This window comes from Amblyomma mixtum, chromosome 1 (genome assembly GCF_055824585.1).
Source record: "Amblyomma mixtum isolate Tamu chromosome 1, ASM5582458v1, whole genome shotgun sequence".
Taxonomy (NCBI): Eukaryota; Metazoa; Arthropoda; class Arachnida; order Ixodida; family Ixodidae; genus Amblyomma; species Amblyomma mixtum.
In genome coordinates, this window is record NC_143012.1 from 29,649,539 (window position 1) to 29,671,154 (window position 21,616).

Below are 21,616 nucleotides of genomic sequence, written 5' to 3' on the forward strand. Positions count from 1 at the left end.
ATGCGAGCAAGGGGAGCTCTATATAGCTTTCCGCGCGGCAGTCATTCTCGCTTTGCGCGTGTATTTAAATACAGCGTGTGCGTCTTGTGTTGCGCAGTGGAGGAGCTGACGTGCCTGGCGACGTGGAAGGAAGGCTCGGCCTACTACCTCGTCGGCAAGATGGTGCAGAGGAAACTGCACGCCTTGCCATACTCGGACGGCGACAGCTACCGTTGCTTTGTGAGTGCCGTATTGCGTGACGTTCCCGCGCTTGGACTGCACCGGTGTTTATTTTGTTCTTTTAGAAGGTCCAAAATTAAAAAAAAAAAGAAGGGTTTTTTAGGTAGAGAAAAGCTTTTGCGGCATAGTAATACCAGTGCTGGCTGACGTCAAGAAACAGGCGAATCATGATAACTATGGTTGGATACAATTTTAACAATCAGCAGTGGTTAACACAGGGCTACGGCCTGCGGCGTCCTGTATTTCTCCGCTAGCCAATGAAAACAGTAAACGAAATCATCTTCCTAATCTTTGACTTTATCAGACAAGTTCAGCTATCAGAATTGCAGAGCTTATAATTTTTTTCTTGTAATTAGCTTCTTGTTCACGTAAGAAGAAAAGGTTTTACAACGGAATATTTTTTGTCGTGGAGGAATTCTGTGCGCGGAGGCTGAATGTGGGCGGAGCTTCACTGCAGACTTAAGTTGTATCCGTATATAGTATAGCGGTTAACTAAATTCTAATAGTTCACTTTCTAACTATTACCGATAGTCACCTGACTGCAATTAGAGATCTGTAGCGGGCCGTTATGAATAGCCATATTAGTTTTTAGAATTTAGAAACCGTGGTCAGTCTCGCCGCTGTGGCTCAACTAAATTTGGCTACATCCTGCCACAATACATGGGCTTTCGAAAAGCATGCAGACAAAGCAACCCCTCCGGTGCACGTATCACTAGTCAAAATAGCCATATTTTGTTGAGTCAGAGCGCCGAGGGTAATCGCGTTTTCGAAATTCTAAAAGCTGACATGGCTGTTCCTAACTGCCGGCAACAAATACCTAACTGCAATCACGTGACTATCGGTAACAGTTAAAAAGTTAAAAAGTGTTAGAATTTAAGTAACCACTTTACTAGTTTACTTGATCCGCCTGTTTTTCTCGCGAGAAACACCCATTCCCACTATCACAAGCAAAGTGTACTTCGGCTTTACTACATGCAGAGTCTATCTTATCGCAATCGTTCTCATGAACAAAACAAAACAAAAAAACCCTAGCGGTATAAACAAAAACGAAAGCGAAAAATATGGAAAGAGTGTTAGCAGGAATACTCCGAGATCGATACAGCTTGGCGTAATTGACCTCAGCAGGGAAAAACTGCGCAGGCCATTTAGGTGCGCCGTGTTGACATGTTGTGAATACCACGCTCATGTTTAATTTGTCAGCGATAGTAGATCACACTCTGAACGTAATGAAACTCATCAAGCTCCATGAAGTGTTACATTTAACATGTTCTCTTTCTTCCCTCTTCATCTTCGTTGGACCTTTGTCTCCCTAAACTCCCTCCCCAACGCACAGCGTCATGTCGCAGGTTTCCGCATGTCGGCGAATCTCTGCTGTTCATTTAAAAACCATTCACCTTTATTTATGGATTGTCAAGCGCTTAGAACGCACGTTTTCAGAGCATCGGCAATAAAAAGCGAGAAGGAAGGAAACCAACATAAACATAACCAGGAAATTTCATCCTTCTCGACGAAGCCAGAATCGGAAAAGACGCTAAGGGGGAAAAAAGATAAAACTAAAAAGGTAGGAATCAAAGCCTCGTTCGAGTCACATGTAACAGATTGCCTGTTTAGCGCAGCGCGCCGCCGAGCCTAACAAAAGTGGCCGCAAATCGCTCACTTCCGCCCACCGCCAGGGCGGCGCTGTCGTCGAAAAAGCACTCCGCCGTGAAACGCGCGCGCGCTGCGCTCGAAAGAGCTCTCTCTCGCGGCAAGACGGTTGAAGCGGCCAGCGAGCCAATCCGCCGCCGACTCGACCGAGGTAATTCGCGAAAAGCGGAATGAAATGAAAAGAGTGGGAGAGGGGGCAAAAACCGAACGGAGCGCTCACAAAAGGAAAAAAAAAAACCCCCCGAAGGGAAATACAAACAATGGAAGCAAAGGTTTCAAATTTCCCGCCGCGCGTGGCAGCCCGCCGCTCCGCGAGCGCGTTTCAAAAGAAATCTGGCCGCGCGGGGGCGTAGCTGCAGGGAGGGGAAAGAGGGGGGGGGGGGGGGGGGGGGGTCGTCGCCGGCATCCCCTTCCGATACGACGCCAGCTGATGGAGATCTGATGCGAGGCTGATTGCTTTCATTTCTTTGGTCGCTCTCGCCGAGGGGCGAAACCAAGGAAAAGAGAGAGAGTATCAGACTCCTTGGTTTTAAATTGAAATGGGAATCGGATAGTCCGCCCCTTCGTATATCCCGCCGCCAGCGAGCGGGGCTCGGTTTTCGGGCCCACGACGACCGTTCGCCGAGTGCCACACTCGAACAGTGCTACAGCGTTGTGTTCGCAGCAGCAGCAGCAGCCGTTCCGCGGTGGCATTCTGGCTTTGCGAGCACTTCCGGCTCTGACGCGCGCTCTCTCGGTATACACCACTCCTTTGTGCAAGCTACAGAGGCTGTGCGAAAACATTGAAAGAGAGCTGAGGGATCGCGGTGACTCCGAGTACGACGGAGAGCGATCTATAGCGGCCTCCCACTCGTATCAGTTCGTATTGTTTGCGGCTGTAGCGTTCCGCGAATGTTTCGTGAAAAGCCCGTTCATTCTGTGGTGAGGCGAGGGGACAAAATTGCAAAATAATAAAAAAAAGAAACTAAATGCGAACGGTGAAAGCTTATAGGCACTACATTCCCGTGCATTCGTAATCCGATCCGCGGGGCCCAGGGATCGGCGAGATATGTCTAGCTGAGCGAGCAGGAGGTCGCGGGTTCGGTCCCCGGCTTCAGCTGTAGGAATTTTGAGGGACCAGGCGCAATGTTTTGCGAGAACATGGACGTGCGTTTAAGGTCTGTGCGTGTATCAGAGAGCATCTTGCGGTCGAAAATAGTCCCTGTGTAATCTAATGCGGACTTGGGAGTCAAGAGATAATCCGACACTCCGTGGTTCTCCGAGCACCTTTTACTGAAGATAAGAGTAGTAGTCTTATTCGCTTATTGCGGTCATAATCATCAGAAGTAGCAGATGCTGATGTTGAGTTGAGAAGGTTGCTGGAGAAAGGCACCTGCCAATGATCTATACTTCTTTTCCCCCTTTTGTTTTGAACACGCTCAGCTGCTTTATTCAAGAAAATTTCTTTAGCTCGTCACGACGTAGATTCCTTGCTCGACATTCCGTTTTCTCTGGTAAGACGATACGAACGATACGCCACGGACGAAAACCGTCCACAAAAAAAAAAATGGCGCAATAAGTTCAGAGGAGGCTGCAATCGAGAACGAAAGCAGCTGGCTTGGCCGTGACATGAATCTCTCGCGTTTTCAAGTTTGCCCTCCTTACGAAGAAATGCTTGTCAGGGAGTGCGAATTCGGCCTCTTGGGAGAGCTCGTGTCGAAACCCATATGGTGGGAGTACTCCCGGTTAAAATAGCAACACACCTGGCGGCGCACTGCTCATGCTTTCCGTTTGCGGCAGTAGATGGCGTGGACATCGCGAGTGACCTTCGTGTTTGGCGCGAAGATGGGGCGCTCAAGGATGCGCGCCGGCTGAGAGAATGCACGAAGTTACAACTCAGCGAAACGTTTAGACACGGGGGAATTAAAGCTTAGCAGAAGCCCTCGCTATCCGAGCTTCACGACAAAAAAGCGTGCCGGAAGTCACGTGTTTTCGCAAGGACTTCTGGGAGTCTTTAGCCGGCGGCGCGGCCTATCGTCTGCAACATTGTCTTCTGCGCATGAGCAAGCGTGCCGAGGAGGAGCCTTCACACCCGGCTTCAAACAATGTGACGTAACTTCCTCTGTTTCCTTCCTCTATGCGTTTAGAGCTGAAGCGGTGTTTCCTTGGTGACGCCTGGTGTTTCTTGAAGTAGTAGGTCGATGGCAGGATATTGATGGATGTATGAATCACTGGAACAGAGCTTTATCGTACAATGATCTGAGCTCGGCTAATAGTTTCGTACTGATGACGATGGTTGTGGGGGCAGAAACTGCAGTGTAGGGCACTATCACGCATGGTCTCGCTCTGTCGTTAACGTAGTACATGCTCAAACATGCATAGACTTCGAGGATTTCGGAACTCAACAGGATAGCTAAGCGGGCGAGTTGGTGATACATTATGAAAAAAAAAAAACAGCGCGAACAAACGGGGACGAAAGGAAGAATACACAGGACCAAGCGCTGACTCTCAACTAATGTTTGGTTTGGTTTGGTTTATGGGGTTTAACGTCCCAAAGCGATTAAGGCTATGAGAGACGCCGTAGTGAAGGGCTCCGGATAATCTCGACCACCTGGGGTTCTTTAACGTGCACTGACATCTCACAGTACACGGGCCTCTAGAATTTCTCCAAATAAATTCTAGCCGCCGCGGCCGGGATCGAACCCGCGTCTTTCGGGTCAGTAGCCGAGCACCATAGCCACTGAGCCACCGCAGCGGCTTCTCGACTAAAGTCAGGAAGCACACTTATAAAAGGAAACAGAAAACAAAAAACACCAAAACCAGAACGCACGTGCTACTAAGTGATATCCAGATATGCAACCTCAGTTTTGATGTTTCTTGTTTTCTGTTTCCTTTTATAAGCGTGTTTCCTGTGATTAAACTTTAGTTGAGAGTCAGCGCTTGTTCCTTTGTATTCTTCATTTTGTCCCCGTTTGTTCGCGCTGTTTTCTGCATGATTTCGGAACACTTTATAGACGAAGTGAGCCAGCAGCAAGTGGTCTGGCTGCCAGTGAACGCATGAGTTTATCCGCTGCGTATTTGGCACGTTACATCTGCGAATAATGCTACGACAAACCGCTCTTCCACTTGAGTACTGTGGACTTTCCAGTCGTGGACCGACGGAGGCGGGGTGGAAGGCAAGGAGGACATCCGCCTTCTCCCCTCCGCTTGATACTGATTCGTGATGACGATGATGATTATATAAGCCTCCCAAAGCGGAGGCTCTCAATGGCCTCGCAATGGCCGTCACCGGATCATCCCTGCCATCATCCGGGCTTCCACTAAGTGCGCGAAGATTTCAGAACAATGGCGGCGGGCGTATTTTAAGGACAACGCAGCGAGCTATGGGAAAAAAAATGATAGGTGTAACGTTAAGAGGTCGGAAGCGAGCGGAGTGGGTGAGAGAACAAACGCGCGTTAATGATATCCTAGCTGAAATCAAGAGGAAGAAGTGTATTCAAGGAGTGGGCTGAGTCGGGCTGGTTGGTTCATGTTGAATGGTACGGCAAAACAGCGCTGACGGACGGGACGTAAGAAGATGAGACAGACACATGGGCTGACAGACCGCGCATGTTTCTGTCTCATTTTCTTCCGTCCCGTCCGTCAGCGCTGTTTTGCCGTACCATTCAAGGAAGAAGTGTGCTTGGGCAGGGCATGTAATGCGAAGGCAAGATAACCGCTGGTCCTTAAGGGTAACGGAGTGGATCGACTCCAAGTGAAGGCAAACGTAGCAGGGGGCAAGCAGAAAATTAGGTGGGCGGATGAGATTAAGAAATCTGCGGGAATATGGTGGTCGCGGCTGGCGAAGGACAGGGTTAATTGGAGAGGCATGGGAGAGGTCTTTGCCCTGCAGTGGGCTTAGTCAGGCTGATGATGTTGATGATGATGATGATCTTTCAAAAATGCGGCCGCCACGAGCGAACGTCAAACCCACACCACCGGTTCTGGCTTGCTGGTAGCTTTTCTTTGTTTTATTTTATTTTTCGCGGTGGCGTAGCACGCGCGACATCCACTTTTCGAAATCACGGCCTCCACGACCGGGCACACCTCATTTGCATGTGCTGCTGATGGGCATCGAGCAGTAAAAGGTGGGGTAAAAAATAAAAGAAAGAAGGAAAGAAGATAAAGGTGGGCAGGAGCAGAACTTTAATGCGCCCAAAGTGATTGCGACACAAGTCGTGGCGAGAGATTAGCCCGACCGCTTTCTGCGTCTCTCTCGCGGCTATATATACGTGCGCTGCGGTCCGCTTTTCTTTCACAACTTGGCTAAAAGCTCGCTCACGCGAAATGGCTTTTTCAGCGGGCGCCTAGTAACAGTGGCACTCTCTGAAACAAGCTAGCCGGCACAGGATGATGGCCGAAACGGGTTCGTGAGCGTGGGAAGGAGCGGCCCTTCTTCTTAGACTGCGCGACTCCGCGTGAAATCTCGACGCGTACGCGGCGGTTGAGACCCACGAATGTCGCAAAATCGATCATGGGGCGCGAATTTCCCAACAGAGCGAGTTTTTCATCTTACTTTATCTTATTTTTCATTCTGGATAATAACGTGCTTAAGATTCAAGCGCGTGGGAATTGATATTCTGAACTAGGTGTCTTAACGTAGGACATCTTTTGTTGCTGCTGTTGTTATTGCTGATGTTGTTATTGTATCATTGCGTGAGTGGATTTCGTTACTGCTTTACTGATTTCTTTACATGTCGTGTACCGAGGCAGTTTTCTGTTGATTTCGTGCTTGCTTCGTTCTAACTTTTTTTTCAAGAATAGTATTTATTGTCCTTTCACAAGAAAAGGAAAAAAAAAGAAGGAGGTTCGCGTAAAGATGCAAAGATATTCTACATACACGTTTGAAAAACCATGTTCTTTACCTCTTCCACAACCCCCCTAAGCCCCGCCGCGGTGGCTCAGTGGTTACGGCGCTCGGCTGCTGACCCGAAACAGGCGAGTTCGAACCCGGCCGCGGCGACCCAATTGCGATGAAGGCGAAATTCTATAGGCCCGTGTGCTGTGCGATGTCAGTGCACGTTAAAGAACCCCAGGTGGTCGAAATTTCCGGAGCCCTTCACTACGGCGTCCCTCATAGCCTGAGTTGCTTCGGGACGTTAAAGCCCGATAAACCAAATCAAACCAAACCAAACCAAACAACCCCCCTAAACAGAGGGAGGCCTCCCTGCTCAACGCAGGCCCTGAGTGCCAGAAATGGCTTATAAATAGGGCCGCCGTAGCAGCTTCGACTAATGGAATTGAGAAACAGGGACTCGAACCACGGGATTCATACTCAGTTTTCAACGACAACCGACCAGTTGTAAAGCGAACAAAATGAAGCTGGAGCGCGTTTCGGAGCAATAAAGGAGGGCTGAGTGAGGTGGTGGTGGTGGTGAAAACTTTTATTTTGTGAAAAAGAGTTTGGGAGCCACATAGTGGTGTTGTGCCATAGAGGTGGTCCCGTTGCGCTCGCCACCCGTTTCGTGACTGAGCGTTGCCAGCTCTCTCAGCGGTAGCGAAGACTCCGAGTCAGGCGTCGGTGAGACTAAGAAAATGCTTTATACATTATGTACAGGGCATAATATAGTTCAACACCGGCACGGGGGCCGAGAGCTACACAACGCGACTGTTCTCGCACAGCGACGATCAGCGAGACACTAGCACGTCACACCATCCGACTCCACTCGTGAGCAGCACTCGAGTCACGGTGGGTCGGTCACTCGGTCACTCTCTCACACACTTCCAAGCTGCAGCGTTGGGGCTTATATAGCCTGAGGAACGGTGGCCCCTCAGAACTGGCCAATCCAAAGGCAGCACTCGACGGCAGTCCGAAAGGACCAATCAGCGATCGCGCGGGCCAACCGTTACAAATTTTGCCGCGCGCGGTGGCGTCCGGGGAGAAGGAAAACTGGCGCCTCGCTGTCTGGCCTCTTGCGACAGGTCCAGGCGTGTTGCTTGCAGATGCTTCTCCTTAGGACTCCGCTGCCGTACGGCGCAGCATCGTGGCTTGTCAAGGGAGCATTAGGGCGCGTGCCTTGCGGCGCAGCACCAGGGCTTGTCAAAAGGGACGCTCGTAGGAGAAAGTTAGCGGCCGGCAGAATTGGAATCCGGGCGGGTTTCCCGGCATGACAGCGGCCCCGCTACATGGTCGGCGTCCCTAGTCCGGGACACCGCATGACGAGGCCCCGTCTCTCGCCCGTTTCACCAGAGCCCTTTGGGACTCAAGCGAGGAGCAGTTGAGGAGGGCAGTCTCCCATGCCTCTCTGGAAGGGGTGGGGGAAGGGGGGAGGTGGGGATTTTGAGTACATGCCCACACCATGTGGAAGATATCACAGGTCTCCCCACAGTGTGGGCATCGCCCATCCGTGTTAGGATCGTAATGTTTTATTATTGCAGGACAGAGTAGAGTACCTGTCTGCAGGCGCCTTAAAGTTCGCTCCTCCGCCTTACTCAGCCCTTTTGCTGGGGCCGGGAAAAGGCGGTGGTTTTCGCTATAATGTGGTAATATTTCCCTGAATCGCAGCAGCGGCTGGTTAGTCTCCGAGCCAGAAGAGCTGGGATGAGGAGCCCGGTGAGTAAGCGCTCGGGCAGCCGCGTCAGCGGCCTCATTACCTCGTAAGCCCTGGTGGCCAGGAGCCCAAATGATTCGTTTGGGTGTTGGATCAGTGGCAGTACGTCGTAGAATACAAGCAGCTAAGGTTTGGTTTGGTTTGGTTTATGGGGTTTAACGTCCCAAAGCGACTAAGGCTATGAGAGACGCCGTAGTGAAGGGCTCCGGAAATTTCGACCACCTGGGGTTCTTTAACGTGCACTGACATCGCACAGCACACGGGCCTCTAGAATTTCTCCTCCAAAGAAATTCCAGCCGCCGCGGCCGGGATCGAACCCGCGTCTTTCGGGTCAGTAGCCGAGCACCATAACCACTGAGCCACCGCGGCGGCACAAGCAGCTAAGGGGGAGATCTCCCCTGCCAAGTAATGTTCACATGCTTTTCGGGAGTCCGTGATGATTATTCTCGAATTGGCGTGGGCGGCAGCAAGCGCTATCGCTACTTCCTCGGCCCGCATTGAATTCGGGGCTCGAAAGGAGAGTCCATCAACGTGCATTTCCTGGTGAACGACAGCGGCCGAGTAAAATCCCGTGGGCGATGGCCCTGCTACGTCTACATAATATACGCCGGCGCCCAGGAGCCGTCTGCGTGAGCCGCGTGTATTGGTTCACGAGGTGGGCCTCCCGCAGCTCCTGGTAGGAGTTAGCACCCCCAATGCCTTGAGTTTGGCATTAGAGGTAGCCACCGGGAGATCCAGGGCTCGCTTAGTTGCCTTGCGGATGATAGCGTCTATTCGCGCCTCGTCTTGCTTAGTAGTGCGGAGATATGGCAGGGCGTAGAGGATCCGGCTAGTCACGAAGGCATAGACGAGCCGAAGCGCGTCCCTGCCCCGCAGACCACCCCGCTTGTTGGAAACGCGGCGGATCATGCGCCCTACCTGTTCGCCTACTCTCTTCAGTTTCGCAATTGTGGAGTCCGGTCTGAGTCTCTGGTGAATGAAAAGGCCCAGAATACGGAGCTCCTCCACCTCTCTAACAGGACCTCCTGACAGAGAGATGTGTATTGCTGTCCTATCCTTTGGGTTCGCTTTGACATGGAGAAGCTTTGATTTCGCTGGAGCACATTGGAACCCACAGTCATTAGCATACGCATCGACTATGGAAGCAGCCTGCTGAAGGCGGTCCTCCATGTCCCCAAGGCTCCCCTGAGTGGTCCAAATTGTAATATCATCTGAATATAACGCGTGTTGAATGCCTTCCACCCGGGCCAATTGGCTTGGGAGGCGCATCATAGCAATGTTGAACAGGAGCGGTGATAACACTGCTCCCTGAGGGGTACCCCGAATTCCCATCATGTAAGGGCCGTATTCCTCGCTCTCAATCCGAAGAAAGGCCTGGCGATTAGACAAGAAATCTCTTACATACGCGTAGGTCCTAGCCCCACAATCGGTAGAACTCAAGTTGGCCAGGATGCTTCCGTGTTTCACATTGTCGAAAGCCCCTTTCAGATCAAGGGCGAGGATGGCTTTGTCATTGTGTTGCATAGTTGTGGGTCGTATTACATCCCTGTGCAGCTGGAGAAGGACATCCTGTGCAGACATGTGAGGGCGAAACCCGAACATGGTGACTGCAAAGAAGCCCTTACTCTCCAGGTATGGAGAGAGGCGATCCCGTACCATCGTCTCCATAAGCTTGCCCGCACATGAGGTCAGTGATATGGGCCTCAGGTTGTCCGTATTCACGGCCTTACCTGTTTTAGGGATAAACGTCACAAGTGACGTTTTCCACTCAGGAGGGAGTGGACGCCCGTCCCAGATCTGGTTGATGTATTCTAATAAATGAAGGTAGGCTGAGTCCGGTAGGTTCGCCAACAGGTTCACTGTTATGTGGTCCCGTCCCGGAGCCGTACCCCGGCGCATTTTTGCTAAGGCCGCCTTAAGGTCGTGCAACTCAAAAGGGGCATCGAGTATTTCATTAGGCTTGCCAGAGTACATGTACTCTGGCCCAGGCGGGTCCTCCATACGACAGAGATATCTGTCGCACAGAGTGTCCGCAAGTTGCGCCGTCGTACCTTGGAACCCTTGCAGAGCCCGCCGGAGCTGCTTTTGCGTCTCCCCTCTCGTTTGGGAGGGGTCGATTAGACTGCGAAAGAGACGCCACGTCCCCTTCGAGCTCATCTGATGAGCTGCGGCGTCGCAGTGTGCTATCCAATTTGAATCTGACAGCTCGGCAGCATACGCTGCAGCCTGCTCTGTGAGTTTGGCTATGCGGTCGCGTAATTTGCGATTAGTTTTCTGCTTTTTCCACCGTTTAGTTAAGCTCCGGCGCGCCTCCCACAAATGCAGGAGGTGGGTGCCCACTGCGAGGATCTCTTCGGTGGTTTGTAGTGTTGTGGCGTGTTGTTTCTGAATGTTGTATATGTGGTTAGCCCACTCCGCGTAGCCGCCGGAAAATAGTACGGGAGGGATAGTGTGATTCCGGAATTTGTGCCAATCGGTCAGCTTGGCCTGACCCCATTTTTTTGCGCGCTGCCTTTGCCTCGAGTGTAATCCGGAGAAGGAGGTGATCGCTGCCTAGAGAATCTCCCAAGTTCTCCCAGTCAGCCGCTGTAGCATATTTAACGAGAGAAACGTATGGACACGTGTCGCGGGTTACCGAATTCCCCACTCGAGTGGGATACGCCGGGTCCGTGAGCAACGTGAGGCTGAGGGTGGAGATGAGCTCCGCCAGCTTACGTCCTCTTTCCTGTTCGAAGTGAGGTGCCACGAGCCGGGTGTCGAACGCTGGCGACCAGTACTGGTGGCGCCGGGTTCGCTTGGGATGCTGTGCTTGTGCGTGACGTGAAGAAATCGTGACATCTGGATGGTAAAATAGGACTTTGGAAAGCTGTAGCCCCTGCCTCTTAAGCCCGACGCCAATGTCTTAATGTAGCCATTGTGTGAGGCTGCGACCGGAAAACAGTAGAAAAACCACAATAGGAGATACCCATTCTTCACAGCGCGAACCAACTGCACAATCTGGTTTACTGATGTAGCCGAACGAGGAATGAGACCTCTTTGCAACAGTACTGTGCACACTTATATTTAGCATATATTTCGCCGAGGAACACCTAGGAAGTTCGCGCGGATAGTGGAGCCGCAGCTGATGTAAGACAGGATTATTTTTAGGTTACCGGAACAAGGCATAAGGCATATGACGATGGCAATTGACTTGTTTGTTTCCATCCCTTCAGGTCCATTCATTCGCCCAGTTTGGCTATAGCGTGGCCGTGGGGTGACCTGCACCGTTAAAAAGGGGAAGCATGGAAGAACAGCTTTCATTGTGCAGTTTAACCTCGTTATAACGCATATGAAGAGGCCGGGCTATTACTTCGTTACAGCCGTAGCTTCGTTATACTCTGTGTTGACGGAACTTCCACGGCGAATCGCCCTCTCTTCGTAATATCCATTGTTTCGTTATAACCATTTCGTTATAACGATGTTCGACTGGATATGCTGAAATTTGCAATCCAAGCGATGTGTGGTACAATAGAAAAGTTGCGTCGTACAGCGCCTAACATTGTTAATCAGACATGACACTTTCATCGTGCAAGTTAGCACCTCGTGAACGCATAGTCACATCGACTTCCCCTTTTCCTCTCGAGTTTCACTGTAAAGACACGTATGGCGACCGCTTTGCAGGTGTACGAGCACGTGGGCCACCAGAACGCCTTCCGGGTGTCTCAGTCGCCGGACGCCACCTGCGACGGTCTCGTCTCCGCCTCCGAGGGCTCGCGCATCATGACCCTCACCAAGAGTAAGCCGTCTCCCACCCTCTCCCACCCGCTCGCTCTGTGCGTTAGAGTCGTGTCGTTTTGAAGCGAAAAGCTTCACTACGAGGGTCAGAGCCGAGCTTCACGTATGCCGTGAAACCGAATGGTGATTTCTGCGCATGCGCGAAACCGAGTGACGTCACATGCGGCGCAGGTTGCCGCAGCCGTCGCCGCCGCCTACTCCGCCGCCTGACCGTTCGGCGCAGCCGCGCGCTACTGCGAATGTGCGCCGCCTCCTCACCGCCGCTACTACTGCGCGCTCGCCTCCTCGCCACCGTTTGAACTTTCGTTGCAGCCGCGTGTTTACCACAGTTACTACGCATGTTGAAGGAGTGCTATATAACGCGCTTGCCTACACCGTTATCGTGGTGCTCCCAGTGCATTGTGCGCGAACTGCGACAGCCATGACGTCAAACAAAGCAAAACTGCAGCTTTTCGCTTGTATATCCAGGCTTAACCAGAGCTATCCCACTGCCAATTTTTTTCTGCTTTCTTCTTTCACTCCCACTTTCCCCCTTCCCTTACGGCGCGGCTGAGGTGTCCACCCACAAGTGAGACATATGCCGCGCCATTTCTTTTCCTAAAAAAAAAAACAGTTATTTTGTTGTTCGTGTTTTTTGTTTAAGAAAAATAACCAAGAATTGAATAAGGTAGGCGGATTTAGCCTTGAGAAAATTGGCGGCAGTTCCGAGCATTGAACACGAGAAAGTGTATAAAGGGCAAAAACATAAAAAAATGAAAAATTTTCTCAGGGACACCTAATTCCATCATGTGTTGGCAATGCGCAGCGTTAGCAGTGGCTGATGCTTTTAGCCATGGAGACGTAACTTCCTGTCCCATGACGTCACTCCCCCATAGCCAGTGGGATTGTTCCGGTTCTGGTGTCGTCCATAGAGTTTCTTACTATTACCTAGAGGGAAAGCTGGCGGCGCTGCACTTCAGCCACCATGGACGCTCAAAGCATCATGGGGCGGTGAGCTACTTGTTGCAGGACAGTCGTATTTTTTGGGGAACACGGAGTGTCATTACTGAGATGTTTCATTCCAAAAACGCTGTTCGCGTGTGCGCAGACGACTTTGGCGCGAACGCAGTGTGCAAAAGCCATAGTAGTAAAAACGCGACGACACATGACGCCAATAAAAGGTTTTACTCTTCCGAAATGCCATTAAAAAACCTCTTAAAGCAACAACATTTTTTTTTTAAACATATTTACTTTTAAAAGTGCCCCTGTTAATTACGAAATATTAGTTTTTTTAGTGTTCATCACTTGGCCAATAGGAAAGCTAGTCATCTCTTATTTTGGGCAAACTTTGCACTTAAATGCTTTTCTGCTCGTTTGTTGCAATCATTAGACAAGATATTGAATGTTAGGACATTCGTAGTTATCTAACAGCTTTATTTTTCTATTATTCCTTGGCCAAAAGTTGTAGTTCTGCAGCCGGTAGCTCACCGCCCCATGATGCTTTGAGCGCCCATGGTGGCTGAAGTGGCCTCGAGGGGTCTCCATGCAAACTCCCATAGAGGAGTCGCCAGCCTTCCCTTTAGGTAATAGTAAGAAACTCTATGGTGACGTCCCGTCCCCCTAGTCAATGGGAAGGTTTCAGTCTCGTGACGTCACTTCCTTCCAGCCAATGGGCGAACCTTATGACCGACGAAGTATTCGACCCCTTTGAGCTTCTAGTGATATCGCACTAAAAAAAAAAAAACACTCGGCTCGGCAGAAAAATAATTGCAGTCCCAAAGAAACTGTGGAGAAAATGAATAAGGAACGAATGTACTGTAGGTTGTACAGCAGCCAGATCTCCTGGCTGACTCAGTGCGACTGCGCTGTAGCTAGGACATTTTCTTTCTCGGCACTCAGCCGCTTTCTTTAGAGGGCTTGAATAGAGACGAGATTCTTTTTGCAAAAAGAAGGAGGTTGCTCTAGGAGGGACGTTGTCACGTTGACTGAATTGATTTATTGTAATGCATCAGAGCTGACAGCAATGCCCGTTGGCGTCGCCGAACGGCTGAATTACTAAATCTGGGAAGAAATGAGAGAAAGGGAGAATACTTTATTTCAACTCAATATTAAGCGTTGAGGATGTCTTGGTCAAGGGTCTCCAAAGCAAAATAAAATTAGGTCGTCACATCAAACTGAGCCAAGCTGTCATATCATATCATATCATATCATATCATATCAGATATGGTCAAACAACTAGAAAACAGCGCCTTTTATAGCTTATCCACCTCGCATAGGCGCCTGCGATGTGCTTCTCTTGTGGGTCGCATGTCGATGCCTTCATCACGTAGGTGACCTCGCCCACACAAACAAGGACGTGAGGTTGCACAACAAGTACATGCGATAAACGTTTTATCGTGCTGTAGAAATCCGCTATGTTTATTCTCACTTGGAGATAGAGCTTGACCGCGGCTGAATTGCTGCTCGCAAACTTTCAAACGCTCGATATCCGATCTACTGCGCCGCGTTCCGTAGTCGAAGATAAACGCTGAGCAGATGAACCATCGTATAGCTGTTGTTGTCAGTTATACTGCTCAAGCGCATCATGATGAAGCTCTCACGAAGAGAAGTGCGAAGAAGAAAAATGTCCTAGATGGCGAGTGATCATAATCTCAAATCATGATATAGCTCAAGATATGTCGGAACTGTCATCTTCGGCTGTGTCTCGCGTATTCTTTTATAGGAGTCGGGCAACTGTGACCGCCTACTGTGCCGCCTACTAAGCCCTATAAAAGCAGCTGTAAGGCTGTGTATCTGTTTTTTCAGCCAGCGTCCGCTTCGGCGGACGTGTTTGTTGCGACGCGCGTCTTTACTTTCTCTCTTTTCTCTTTCCTGTTATCTTTAAACTCTCTTCTATCTGCACGTGGCAGCGGTGGTGGCTCGGACTGAGCCAGTTGGCAGGCCCGTGCACTTTTCCTTTTCATCCTTCTCTCAGTCGCAACCAACCAACCAACTTAGCCTCGATCTCTTTGGTATAATACCCAACAAGGATGTAGACGTACTCGTCGAATAAACTTTCAGGTCGCTTTTGCTGGCTGCTAAAGTGCTCGGCTCCTTCTCTTCTTCAATGCAAAGTTCAAGTACACAACAGGAACACTGGTGCATCCGTTCATGCTCCAGCAGAAGCGAAAGAGAAATGAAGGCGCTTGCCAAATGTCGCGGCTTGTCGTTCGGAATGCCTGCTTCTGTTTCCAATCTAATCCTGTTCAGCAGCGACCCTGCCTGGACAACAGATTTTCAAGTTCACGCTGCCCATCCCACATAACACCCTCTTTCCCCTCACTGGGACTTTCTCTTCGGAGTGAGCGCCCTGCTTAACCCTCGCCACTGCTGAACGCTTCGCCCAGACAAAGAGAAGTCCTATTGAAGAAACGTTGATTAAGCACACTGAGGCTCCCCCCTCAACCCTTGTTCACTTTGTTTTGTGTTTTCAAGAATTCTATCTTCCTGCCCTCCTTCTACCATGGACCACCGTTAGTGCGTTTCGAGCCCAGGCAGTAGTAATCTTCGGGAATTTGCGGCTTGCCATCCGTCAACGGGATTCTGTAAACACTTGCTCTCTCGCATCTTTCGCCCCCATCATGCCTGCCCTCACGGCGCGGTTCAAGTGTCCACAGAATGGGAGCTTCTTTCTTGACTACCCCAGCCTCCTTCTCCTACAAAGACTTCTTGAATTGACTCTCAAGACTTCAATTGCGTATCGATGGAGACGAACTCCAAAAGGCGCCCGTGTGCTGAGCGATGTCAGTGCATGTTAAAGGCCCCCCCCCCCCCCCCCCCCCCCCCCCCCCTAACTTTAGCCTAAATGAATCCTCCGGAGCACTCTTCCGCTACGGCATCCCTTTCTCTCTGTCAGTCTTTCGTGCATGCTTGTCTTTTCGGCGCGGTTGAGTGAGAAAGTTACTGGTCATAGCCAATTTTAATTTCATCTCGCTAACAATCCGCCACCTGCCCCAAAAAAATCTCGTCTTTCATACCCCAGGTGGCCGAAATTTCCGGAGCCCTTCACTACGACGTCTCTCACAGCCTGAGTTGCTTTGGAACGTTAAACCTTATAAACCAAACCTAACCAAACCAAACCAATAACTGCCGCATGTTCCGGTAATCATAGCCACACGATGCTGTATGAAAGACGATCTCCTTACCACTCCTTAAAACCAACCCCCTGGAAATTATGGACATTTGTTGACATCGTGTCGAAAATATTCATCGAAGACTGTTCTTTCGCCCTTTCTTTCTCTACGAAGGCCGGCAGCCCAGCGCGGGCTGCCACTTCCCCCCGTGGAGCGCCTCGGGCCCCCGTCGCTGGCACAGCCTGGACGGCCGGCGCAGCTTCGTCTTCGGCTCGCGGCAGCTGCGCGTCCACCGGGCACAGCACGGGGAACCCCAGCAGCCCGAGCTGCGCGTCACCTGCATCCAGGAGCTGGCGCAAGGCACCAACGCCAGCACCATCGTGGGATACAGCACCTCCGGATGGTGCGTACCACGTACCATATAGCACATACCCGACCTGACCTGATCTGACCTAAGCTAACCTAGCCTAACATAGCCTAGCCTAACCTAGCCTAGCCTAACCTAGCCCAACCAAACCTAGCCCAACCAAACCTAGCCCAACCAAACCTAGCCCAACCAAACCTAGCCCAACCAAACCTAGCCCAACCAAACCTAGCCCAACCTAGCCCAACCAAACCTAGCCCAGCCCAACCTAGCCCAGCCCAACCTAGCCCAGCCCAACCTAGCCCAGCCCAGCCCAACCCAACCCAACCCGGCCCGGCCCGGCCCGGCCCGGCCCGGCCCGGCCCGGCCCGGCCCAGCCCAGCCCAGCCCAGCCCAGCCCAGCCCAGCCCAGCCCAGCCCAGCCCAACCCAACCCAACCCAACCTGTAGACACTGCTGCCGCTCTTTCCAACTAGACCCGAAAGAAATAGTTTTCAGCTACCAGCCTGAACGAGGCTATGCCTGGCAAGATTGCACTGATTCGTCATATTCTAATGAGTATGACTGACTCCAGAATACAACGCCACGCACTTAGCATGGATCCAAAAACATCGAAGACAACTTAGACAATGGCTGCAGAGATCGCAGTACAAGATTAATCGATGCTCGCTAGCGCTACCTGTTTCGCCACTTTGATTTGCATTTATGTAAATGGACGCTGAGGACAAATTGAAATTGGCCTGTATCGATATAATAGTGGGTTGTAACGATAAAAGACGCTACCTTCGCTGAAAATAGAGCTCATTAAGCTATACACTAAAGAGTAAAGAGAAAGTAAGCTGTCCTTTAGCGCATTGCCTTTAACAAAAGGGAGTGCGCCAAAAGATAGTTTACTCCCCTTTTAGTCCTTTCTGTTTACAGTGAAGAAAAGAACTAAATAGAAATTTAGGTGTCGCCACTATCGGCCTTTTTCAAAGTAAAATTAATTGTGTTAGGACTGTTGTTTGTCGCTGATCCCTGGCGCCATGCCTACACCGCATTCAGTTCCTAATGGTGATCATGGAGCCCATTTCTGTCTTGGCATCAGGACCTTGAATCGAGTGGAGGGAATTTTTTTTTAAATTGTTCCCAATTTTCTCAGCACCAAATGCGTCGTTTGTTGCGGAGCGAACATCAACGTAGGTAGAAAGAGCCTCAGAATCAATATTTGTTAACAATAAAAATTGCATAAACTCGGCTGTTGAAACGCATTACGACGAAGCTGGTTGATGAATCTTGTTCTGAACCACCACCTCTTGCTAGCAGAAAGCTGATTGCGGAATTGAATTTTTATGTCCTTTTCTTCGTTTATTTTCAGCAATAACGGCTACGTTTGTGTGGCCATACATCGGAGAGACTCCCACGTGTTGGAAGTTCAAATGGGTGAGTGCCTCATGGACCAAAGCGCCGTCATGGTTTTGTTTTCCTTTGCTTGCTTCTTCAAGAACATTTCTGCCGTATTCACTGCACGATAAGTACAGATTCTGTAGGTACTCGTGGAATACAAAGCCCTCCCCCTGACAAAACCATTCCTGCTGATCAACTGAAATTTCTGATCTTTAATCAGAATACTTATAAAGAAGTGTCTCCTTTCTTCCCGCGTCTATCGACCGCTGCATCTTTCGACGGGCTCACCGTCAAAAAATTAGCTTGCTAACTTGATTTTTGCCTTTAGCTTGTGTAGTACCCGCAGTCTAAATTTCAAAATTAAAAAACAGTACGTTGTTGGAGATTATCTTGTTGCCTAAACAAGAGACTGACCCCTAGACGAAATTATAATCTCAAAATTTTTGATGCATCTGGCTTTTTGATATAGCCAAGCTAAAAGCTCATTTCGTTTACTCTTATGATCTGTCAGCGGAGTAATACAGGCGCCGCGGACCATGGCCCATTGTTACCAACTGCTGTTTTTTTTTAGTTGTATTCTACTATAGTAGCAGTATTTTAGACGAATGCAATTTGTGGGAATCCTGGCTTTCCGCCGTTGCCTTTGCGCGGCTGTGCCGGCTTCCCGCGTTGTGTCTCCTCTTTCCCTTGCTCCCGCCTCAGGCGGTGGAGAGGCGGCTAAGTGACTAATCACTGTCATTTGGCCACAGCTCCGCCCCGGCTCCCAAACGGCCTTTGCCATTGGTGCCTTTTGGCGGGATTTCGGGACCCGCTTTGGCGGCCGCGCACCGCGCGACCGTCCGAGCGGGGCCCAGAGAGAGATCCCTCGGAGACAGCGTAAGGTGCGTACGCTACTGTTTGTCCGTGCCGGCCTTTGCCGTTCGGACCAGTGCTTACTCGAGCTCGCCCGCACGTGTCCTCTGACCTGCAGCGGCTCGAGCCTGTCCAGCGGGGTCCAGCGACCTCCGACAGGCGTACCTTGCGTTGATTGCCCACTCTCTCTCGCAACCGGCCCAACGTTCGACACGAGAGGGAGATCACAGCACTGCCGCGGGGACATTCTCCTGCGGCGGCGTGCTAGCGGCGCGCATTGCTCGAGTCGCTTCGTGCGCGCAGCGGAGCCTTGCTCCTCGCGTGCCCCCGGGACGGGGTGACGATTGAGTGTGTGTGTACTGCTGAAGGACGACGTGAATAAACGTCTCCTTGGTGAACTTGGAGGCCTATTTCTTTGCGGAGAATCGCTCTCCTCCCAGCGGAGGTTGAGTGCACTGCATCGGTGTCCCAGTGGGGTTTACGGTGACGGCTGATCGGGGCCCTTGGCTCGCGCGAAGCTCGAACCCGCGGTGGTTGGTGGCCTGTCCACTTAGAAACCCATAAATTTGCGTTCCTTTTTTATTCAGGCGAGCTGAGCCGTACAGCGCGGGACGCCTGCCTGCCGCCAGCGTTTGACCCCGAGTCCCAGGACTTCATTACGCTGCTGGGTAAGGCCACGGAGGTCTGCTTATCTTATCGAGAAACGAGTGCTGTGGTACTCTCTCTTTCTGCGTTATCACTGCCCCGGACGTTAACTTTGAGGGCTGCAGAGAGCACAGTCTTCAGGTGACTCTCTACAACACATTGGCTTACTAATTGCAGAACTTTAGGTCCACTTGTACCTTTCATATGACTTGCCACGATTTCACTCACCACTATCGACGTGAAAGGAATGCTGAATTGGCCGCCTTTATTCAGCTTCCCTATTGGAGCTTTGTGATGGAGAGTACATCGCACAGTCCAAACTAAACAGATAAATACTTGAGTGCTTCACCATACTGTTCATAATCTGTATCCAATCATAATCCGCTCTGCTGGAACATAAGAGCGCGTCTGTATTGGATTTTACTAAGAGCCCCCACTATTATAAAGCGTGAGTAGGATGGCCATGGAAGCTGTTGTGCTTGTTTTTTTATGTATTTGGTAACAATCACCTGGTAACAATCAACTTGAGTCACTCTAGGAAGAAATGTTGCTAGTCATGCTGAGGCGGCAACTCCTGATTGCCGGCAACCTCTGTCAGAAACGACGTGTACACAAGGCGTTAAAATCAACAGCTTCGGGAACTGTCTGTGCGACTATAGGGGCGCTGTGCTAGGACAGTTGACCGTTTTTCTCCGCAACGCTTTCAACAAGATGGCATTTGCAGTGTGCCAAAAATCACGCTAGGGTAAAATAACACTACAGTAGGGCTACACACTATGTTTTCAAATTCAACCAGGTCAGATCAAATCCAACAAAGTTGCGCGATGGTGACTGTTAAACATTTTAAATTTCTTTAGAATTGAAAGTTGTAGAATTGTCATCTTACGTAATCAGGGAGAGCTTAGATTCCACATCAAACAAGTTAATAGTTGAGAATAGGCAAGATAGTGACAGACTGCTTGCCTGTGATTGATACTTGGTCAATGTATACAATGTTTGCGCGGAATCGGTCGACCGGAACGTGGAACAACTACCATGGCTTACCTTTCCACTTCCCGGTGTTAGAGAAAAAAAAAAGAGTGGCGCACCATGACGAGAAATGACAACATCCAATTGAGATGTTCAGGAAAAATCGGAGTAATTGAGAGCATACAAACTCTAATTCGTACGCTAAGCTACCAATAAAAAAAACATGGGCGAAAATCAAAGTGTGTTTAGCGGAGCAAAACTGGCTAGAAGTTTCTAACCCCTGTGGGATTTGATGAAAAAAATGATTTCTGCATGCGATGGTCACTTGGCGTATTTTCGATAATCTGTTCGAAAATAAAAACTTAAATAATCGAGCTAATGTATCCAGCCACGCTATATAACGGTTTGTTACGAAAAACTCCAGAATTAAGCTGACTCTACATCGGAATTTGGTCCGAACGCTACGGACGGGTCTCAACGCAATCTTTGGAGGAGAACGCCGGTAATACAAGTGAAAGATTGCCATGCTGAGTAAACCTATAACGTGTACTTCATAACGAACGTTTTCAGACATCAACTAAAAGTCGGGACATCTTCCGTGACCGTCAGGCATTGCCCTAATCTTCAGTCGAATAATTCTTAGTGTGCTCATTCACACTGAAGCAAGCGAGATATAAAATGCCAGTAATGGCCTAATGAGCTTACCGTGTTTACGGCCATATAGTATGTAAGTAGGGGAGTTTCCCAGAAAGTGAGATTTAAGAGCTCAGCTGACGATCGCGCACTTTCCCCACACTGGATGCCAATATTGGTCCAATGAATGCGTCGGGTTCAGAAGCACAGTGTACAAGTGCAATCTCCCAAGCAGGACAGGTAATCGGCCCAGTTATCCTCTTTTTCAGTGTCATCTTTCATACAGCTCTGTTTACCCATGTTGTTATGCATTGTTATCAGCCGATATGAATCCCCCTTTTTTACCTTACCTCGGCAGGTGTTTGATATGTTCACATTCTTGGGTTTCTTATAATCTCACTTATACATGGTCTGTTCTGAAAGTAGTAGGACTCATTTTTTTAAACAAAATTTATTCAAGAGAATAGT

At 50.1% G+C, this 21,616-nt stretch overlaps 1 protein-coding gene across 1 annotated transcript in view; it reads left to right on the forward strand.

Moving 5' to 3' along the window:
* LOC149365916 (uncharacterized) overlaps positions 1 to 21,616 on the forward strand; it is a 138,059-nt gene that overhangs the window by 106,208 nt on the left and 10,235 nt on the right. Inside the window, exons 6-10 of the mRNA XM_089547230.1 lie at positions 98 to 219; positions 12,096 to 12,210; positions 16,475 to 16,703; positions 18,021 to 18,085; positions 19,489 to 19,569. Of these exons, the coding sequence (XP_089403356.1) occupies positions 98 to 219; positions 12,096 to 12,210; positions 16,475 to 16,703; positions 18,021 to 18,085; positions 19,489 to 19,569 (612 nt within the window). The remainder of the gene's footprint in view (positions 1 to 97; positions 220 to 12,095; positions 12,211 to 16,474; positions 16,704 to 18,020; positions 18,086 to 19,488; positions 19,570 to 21,616) is intronic.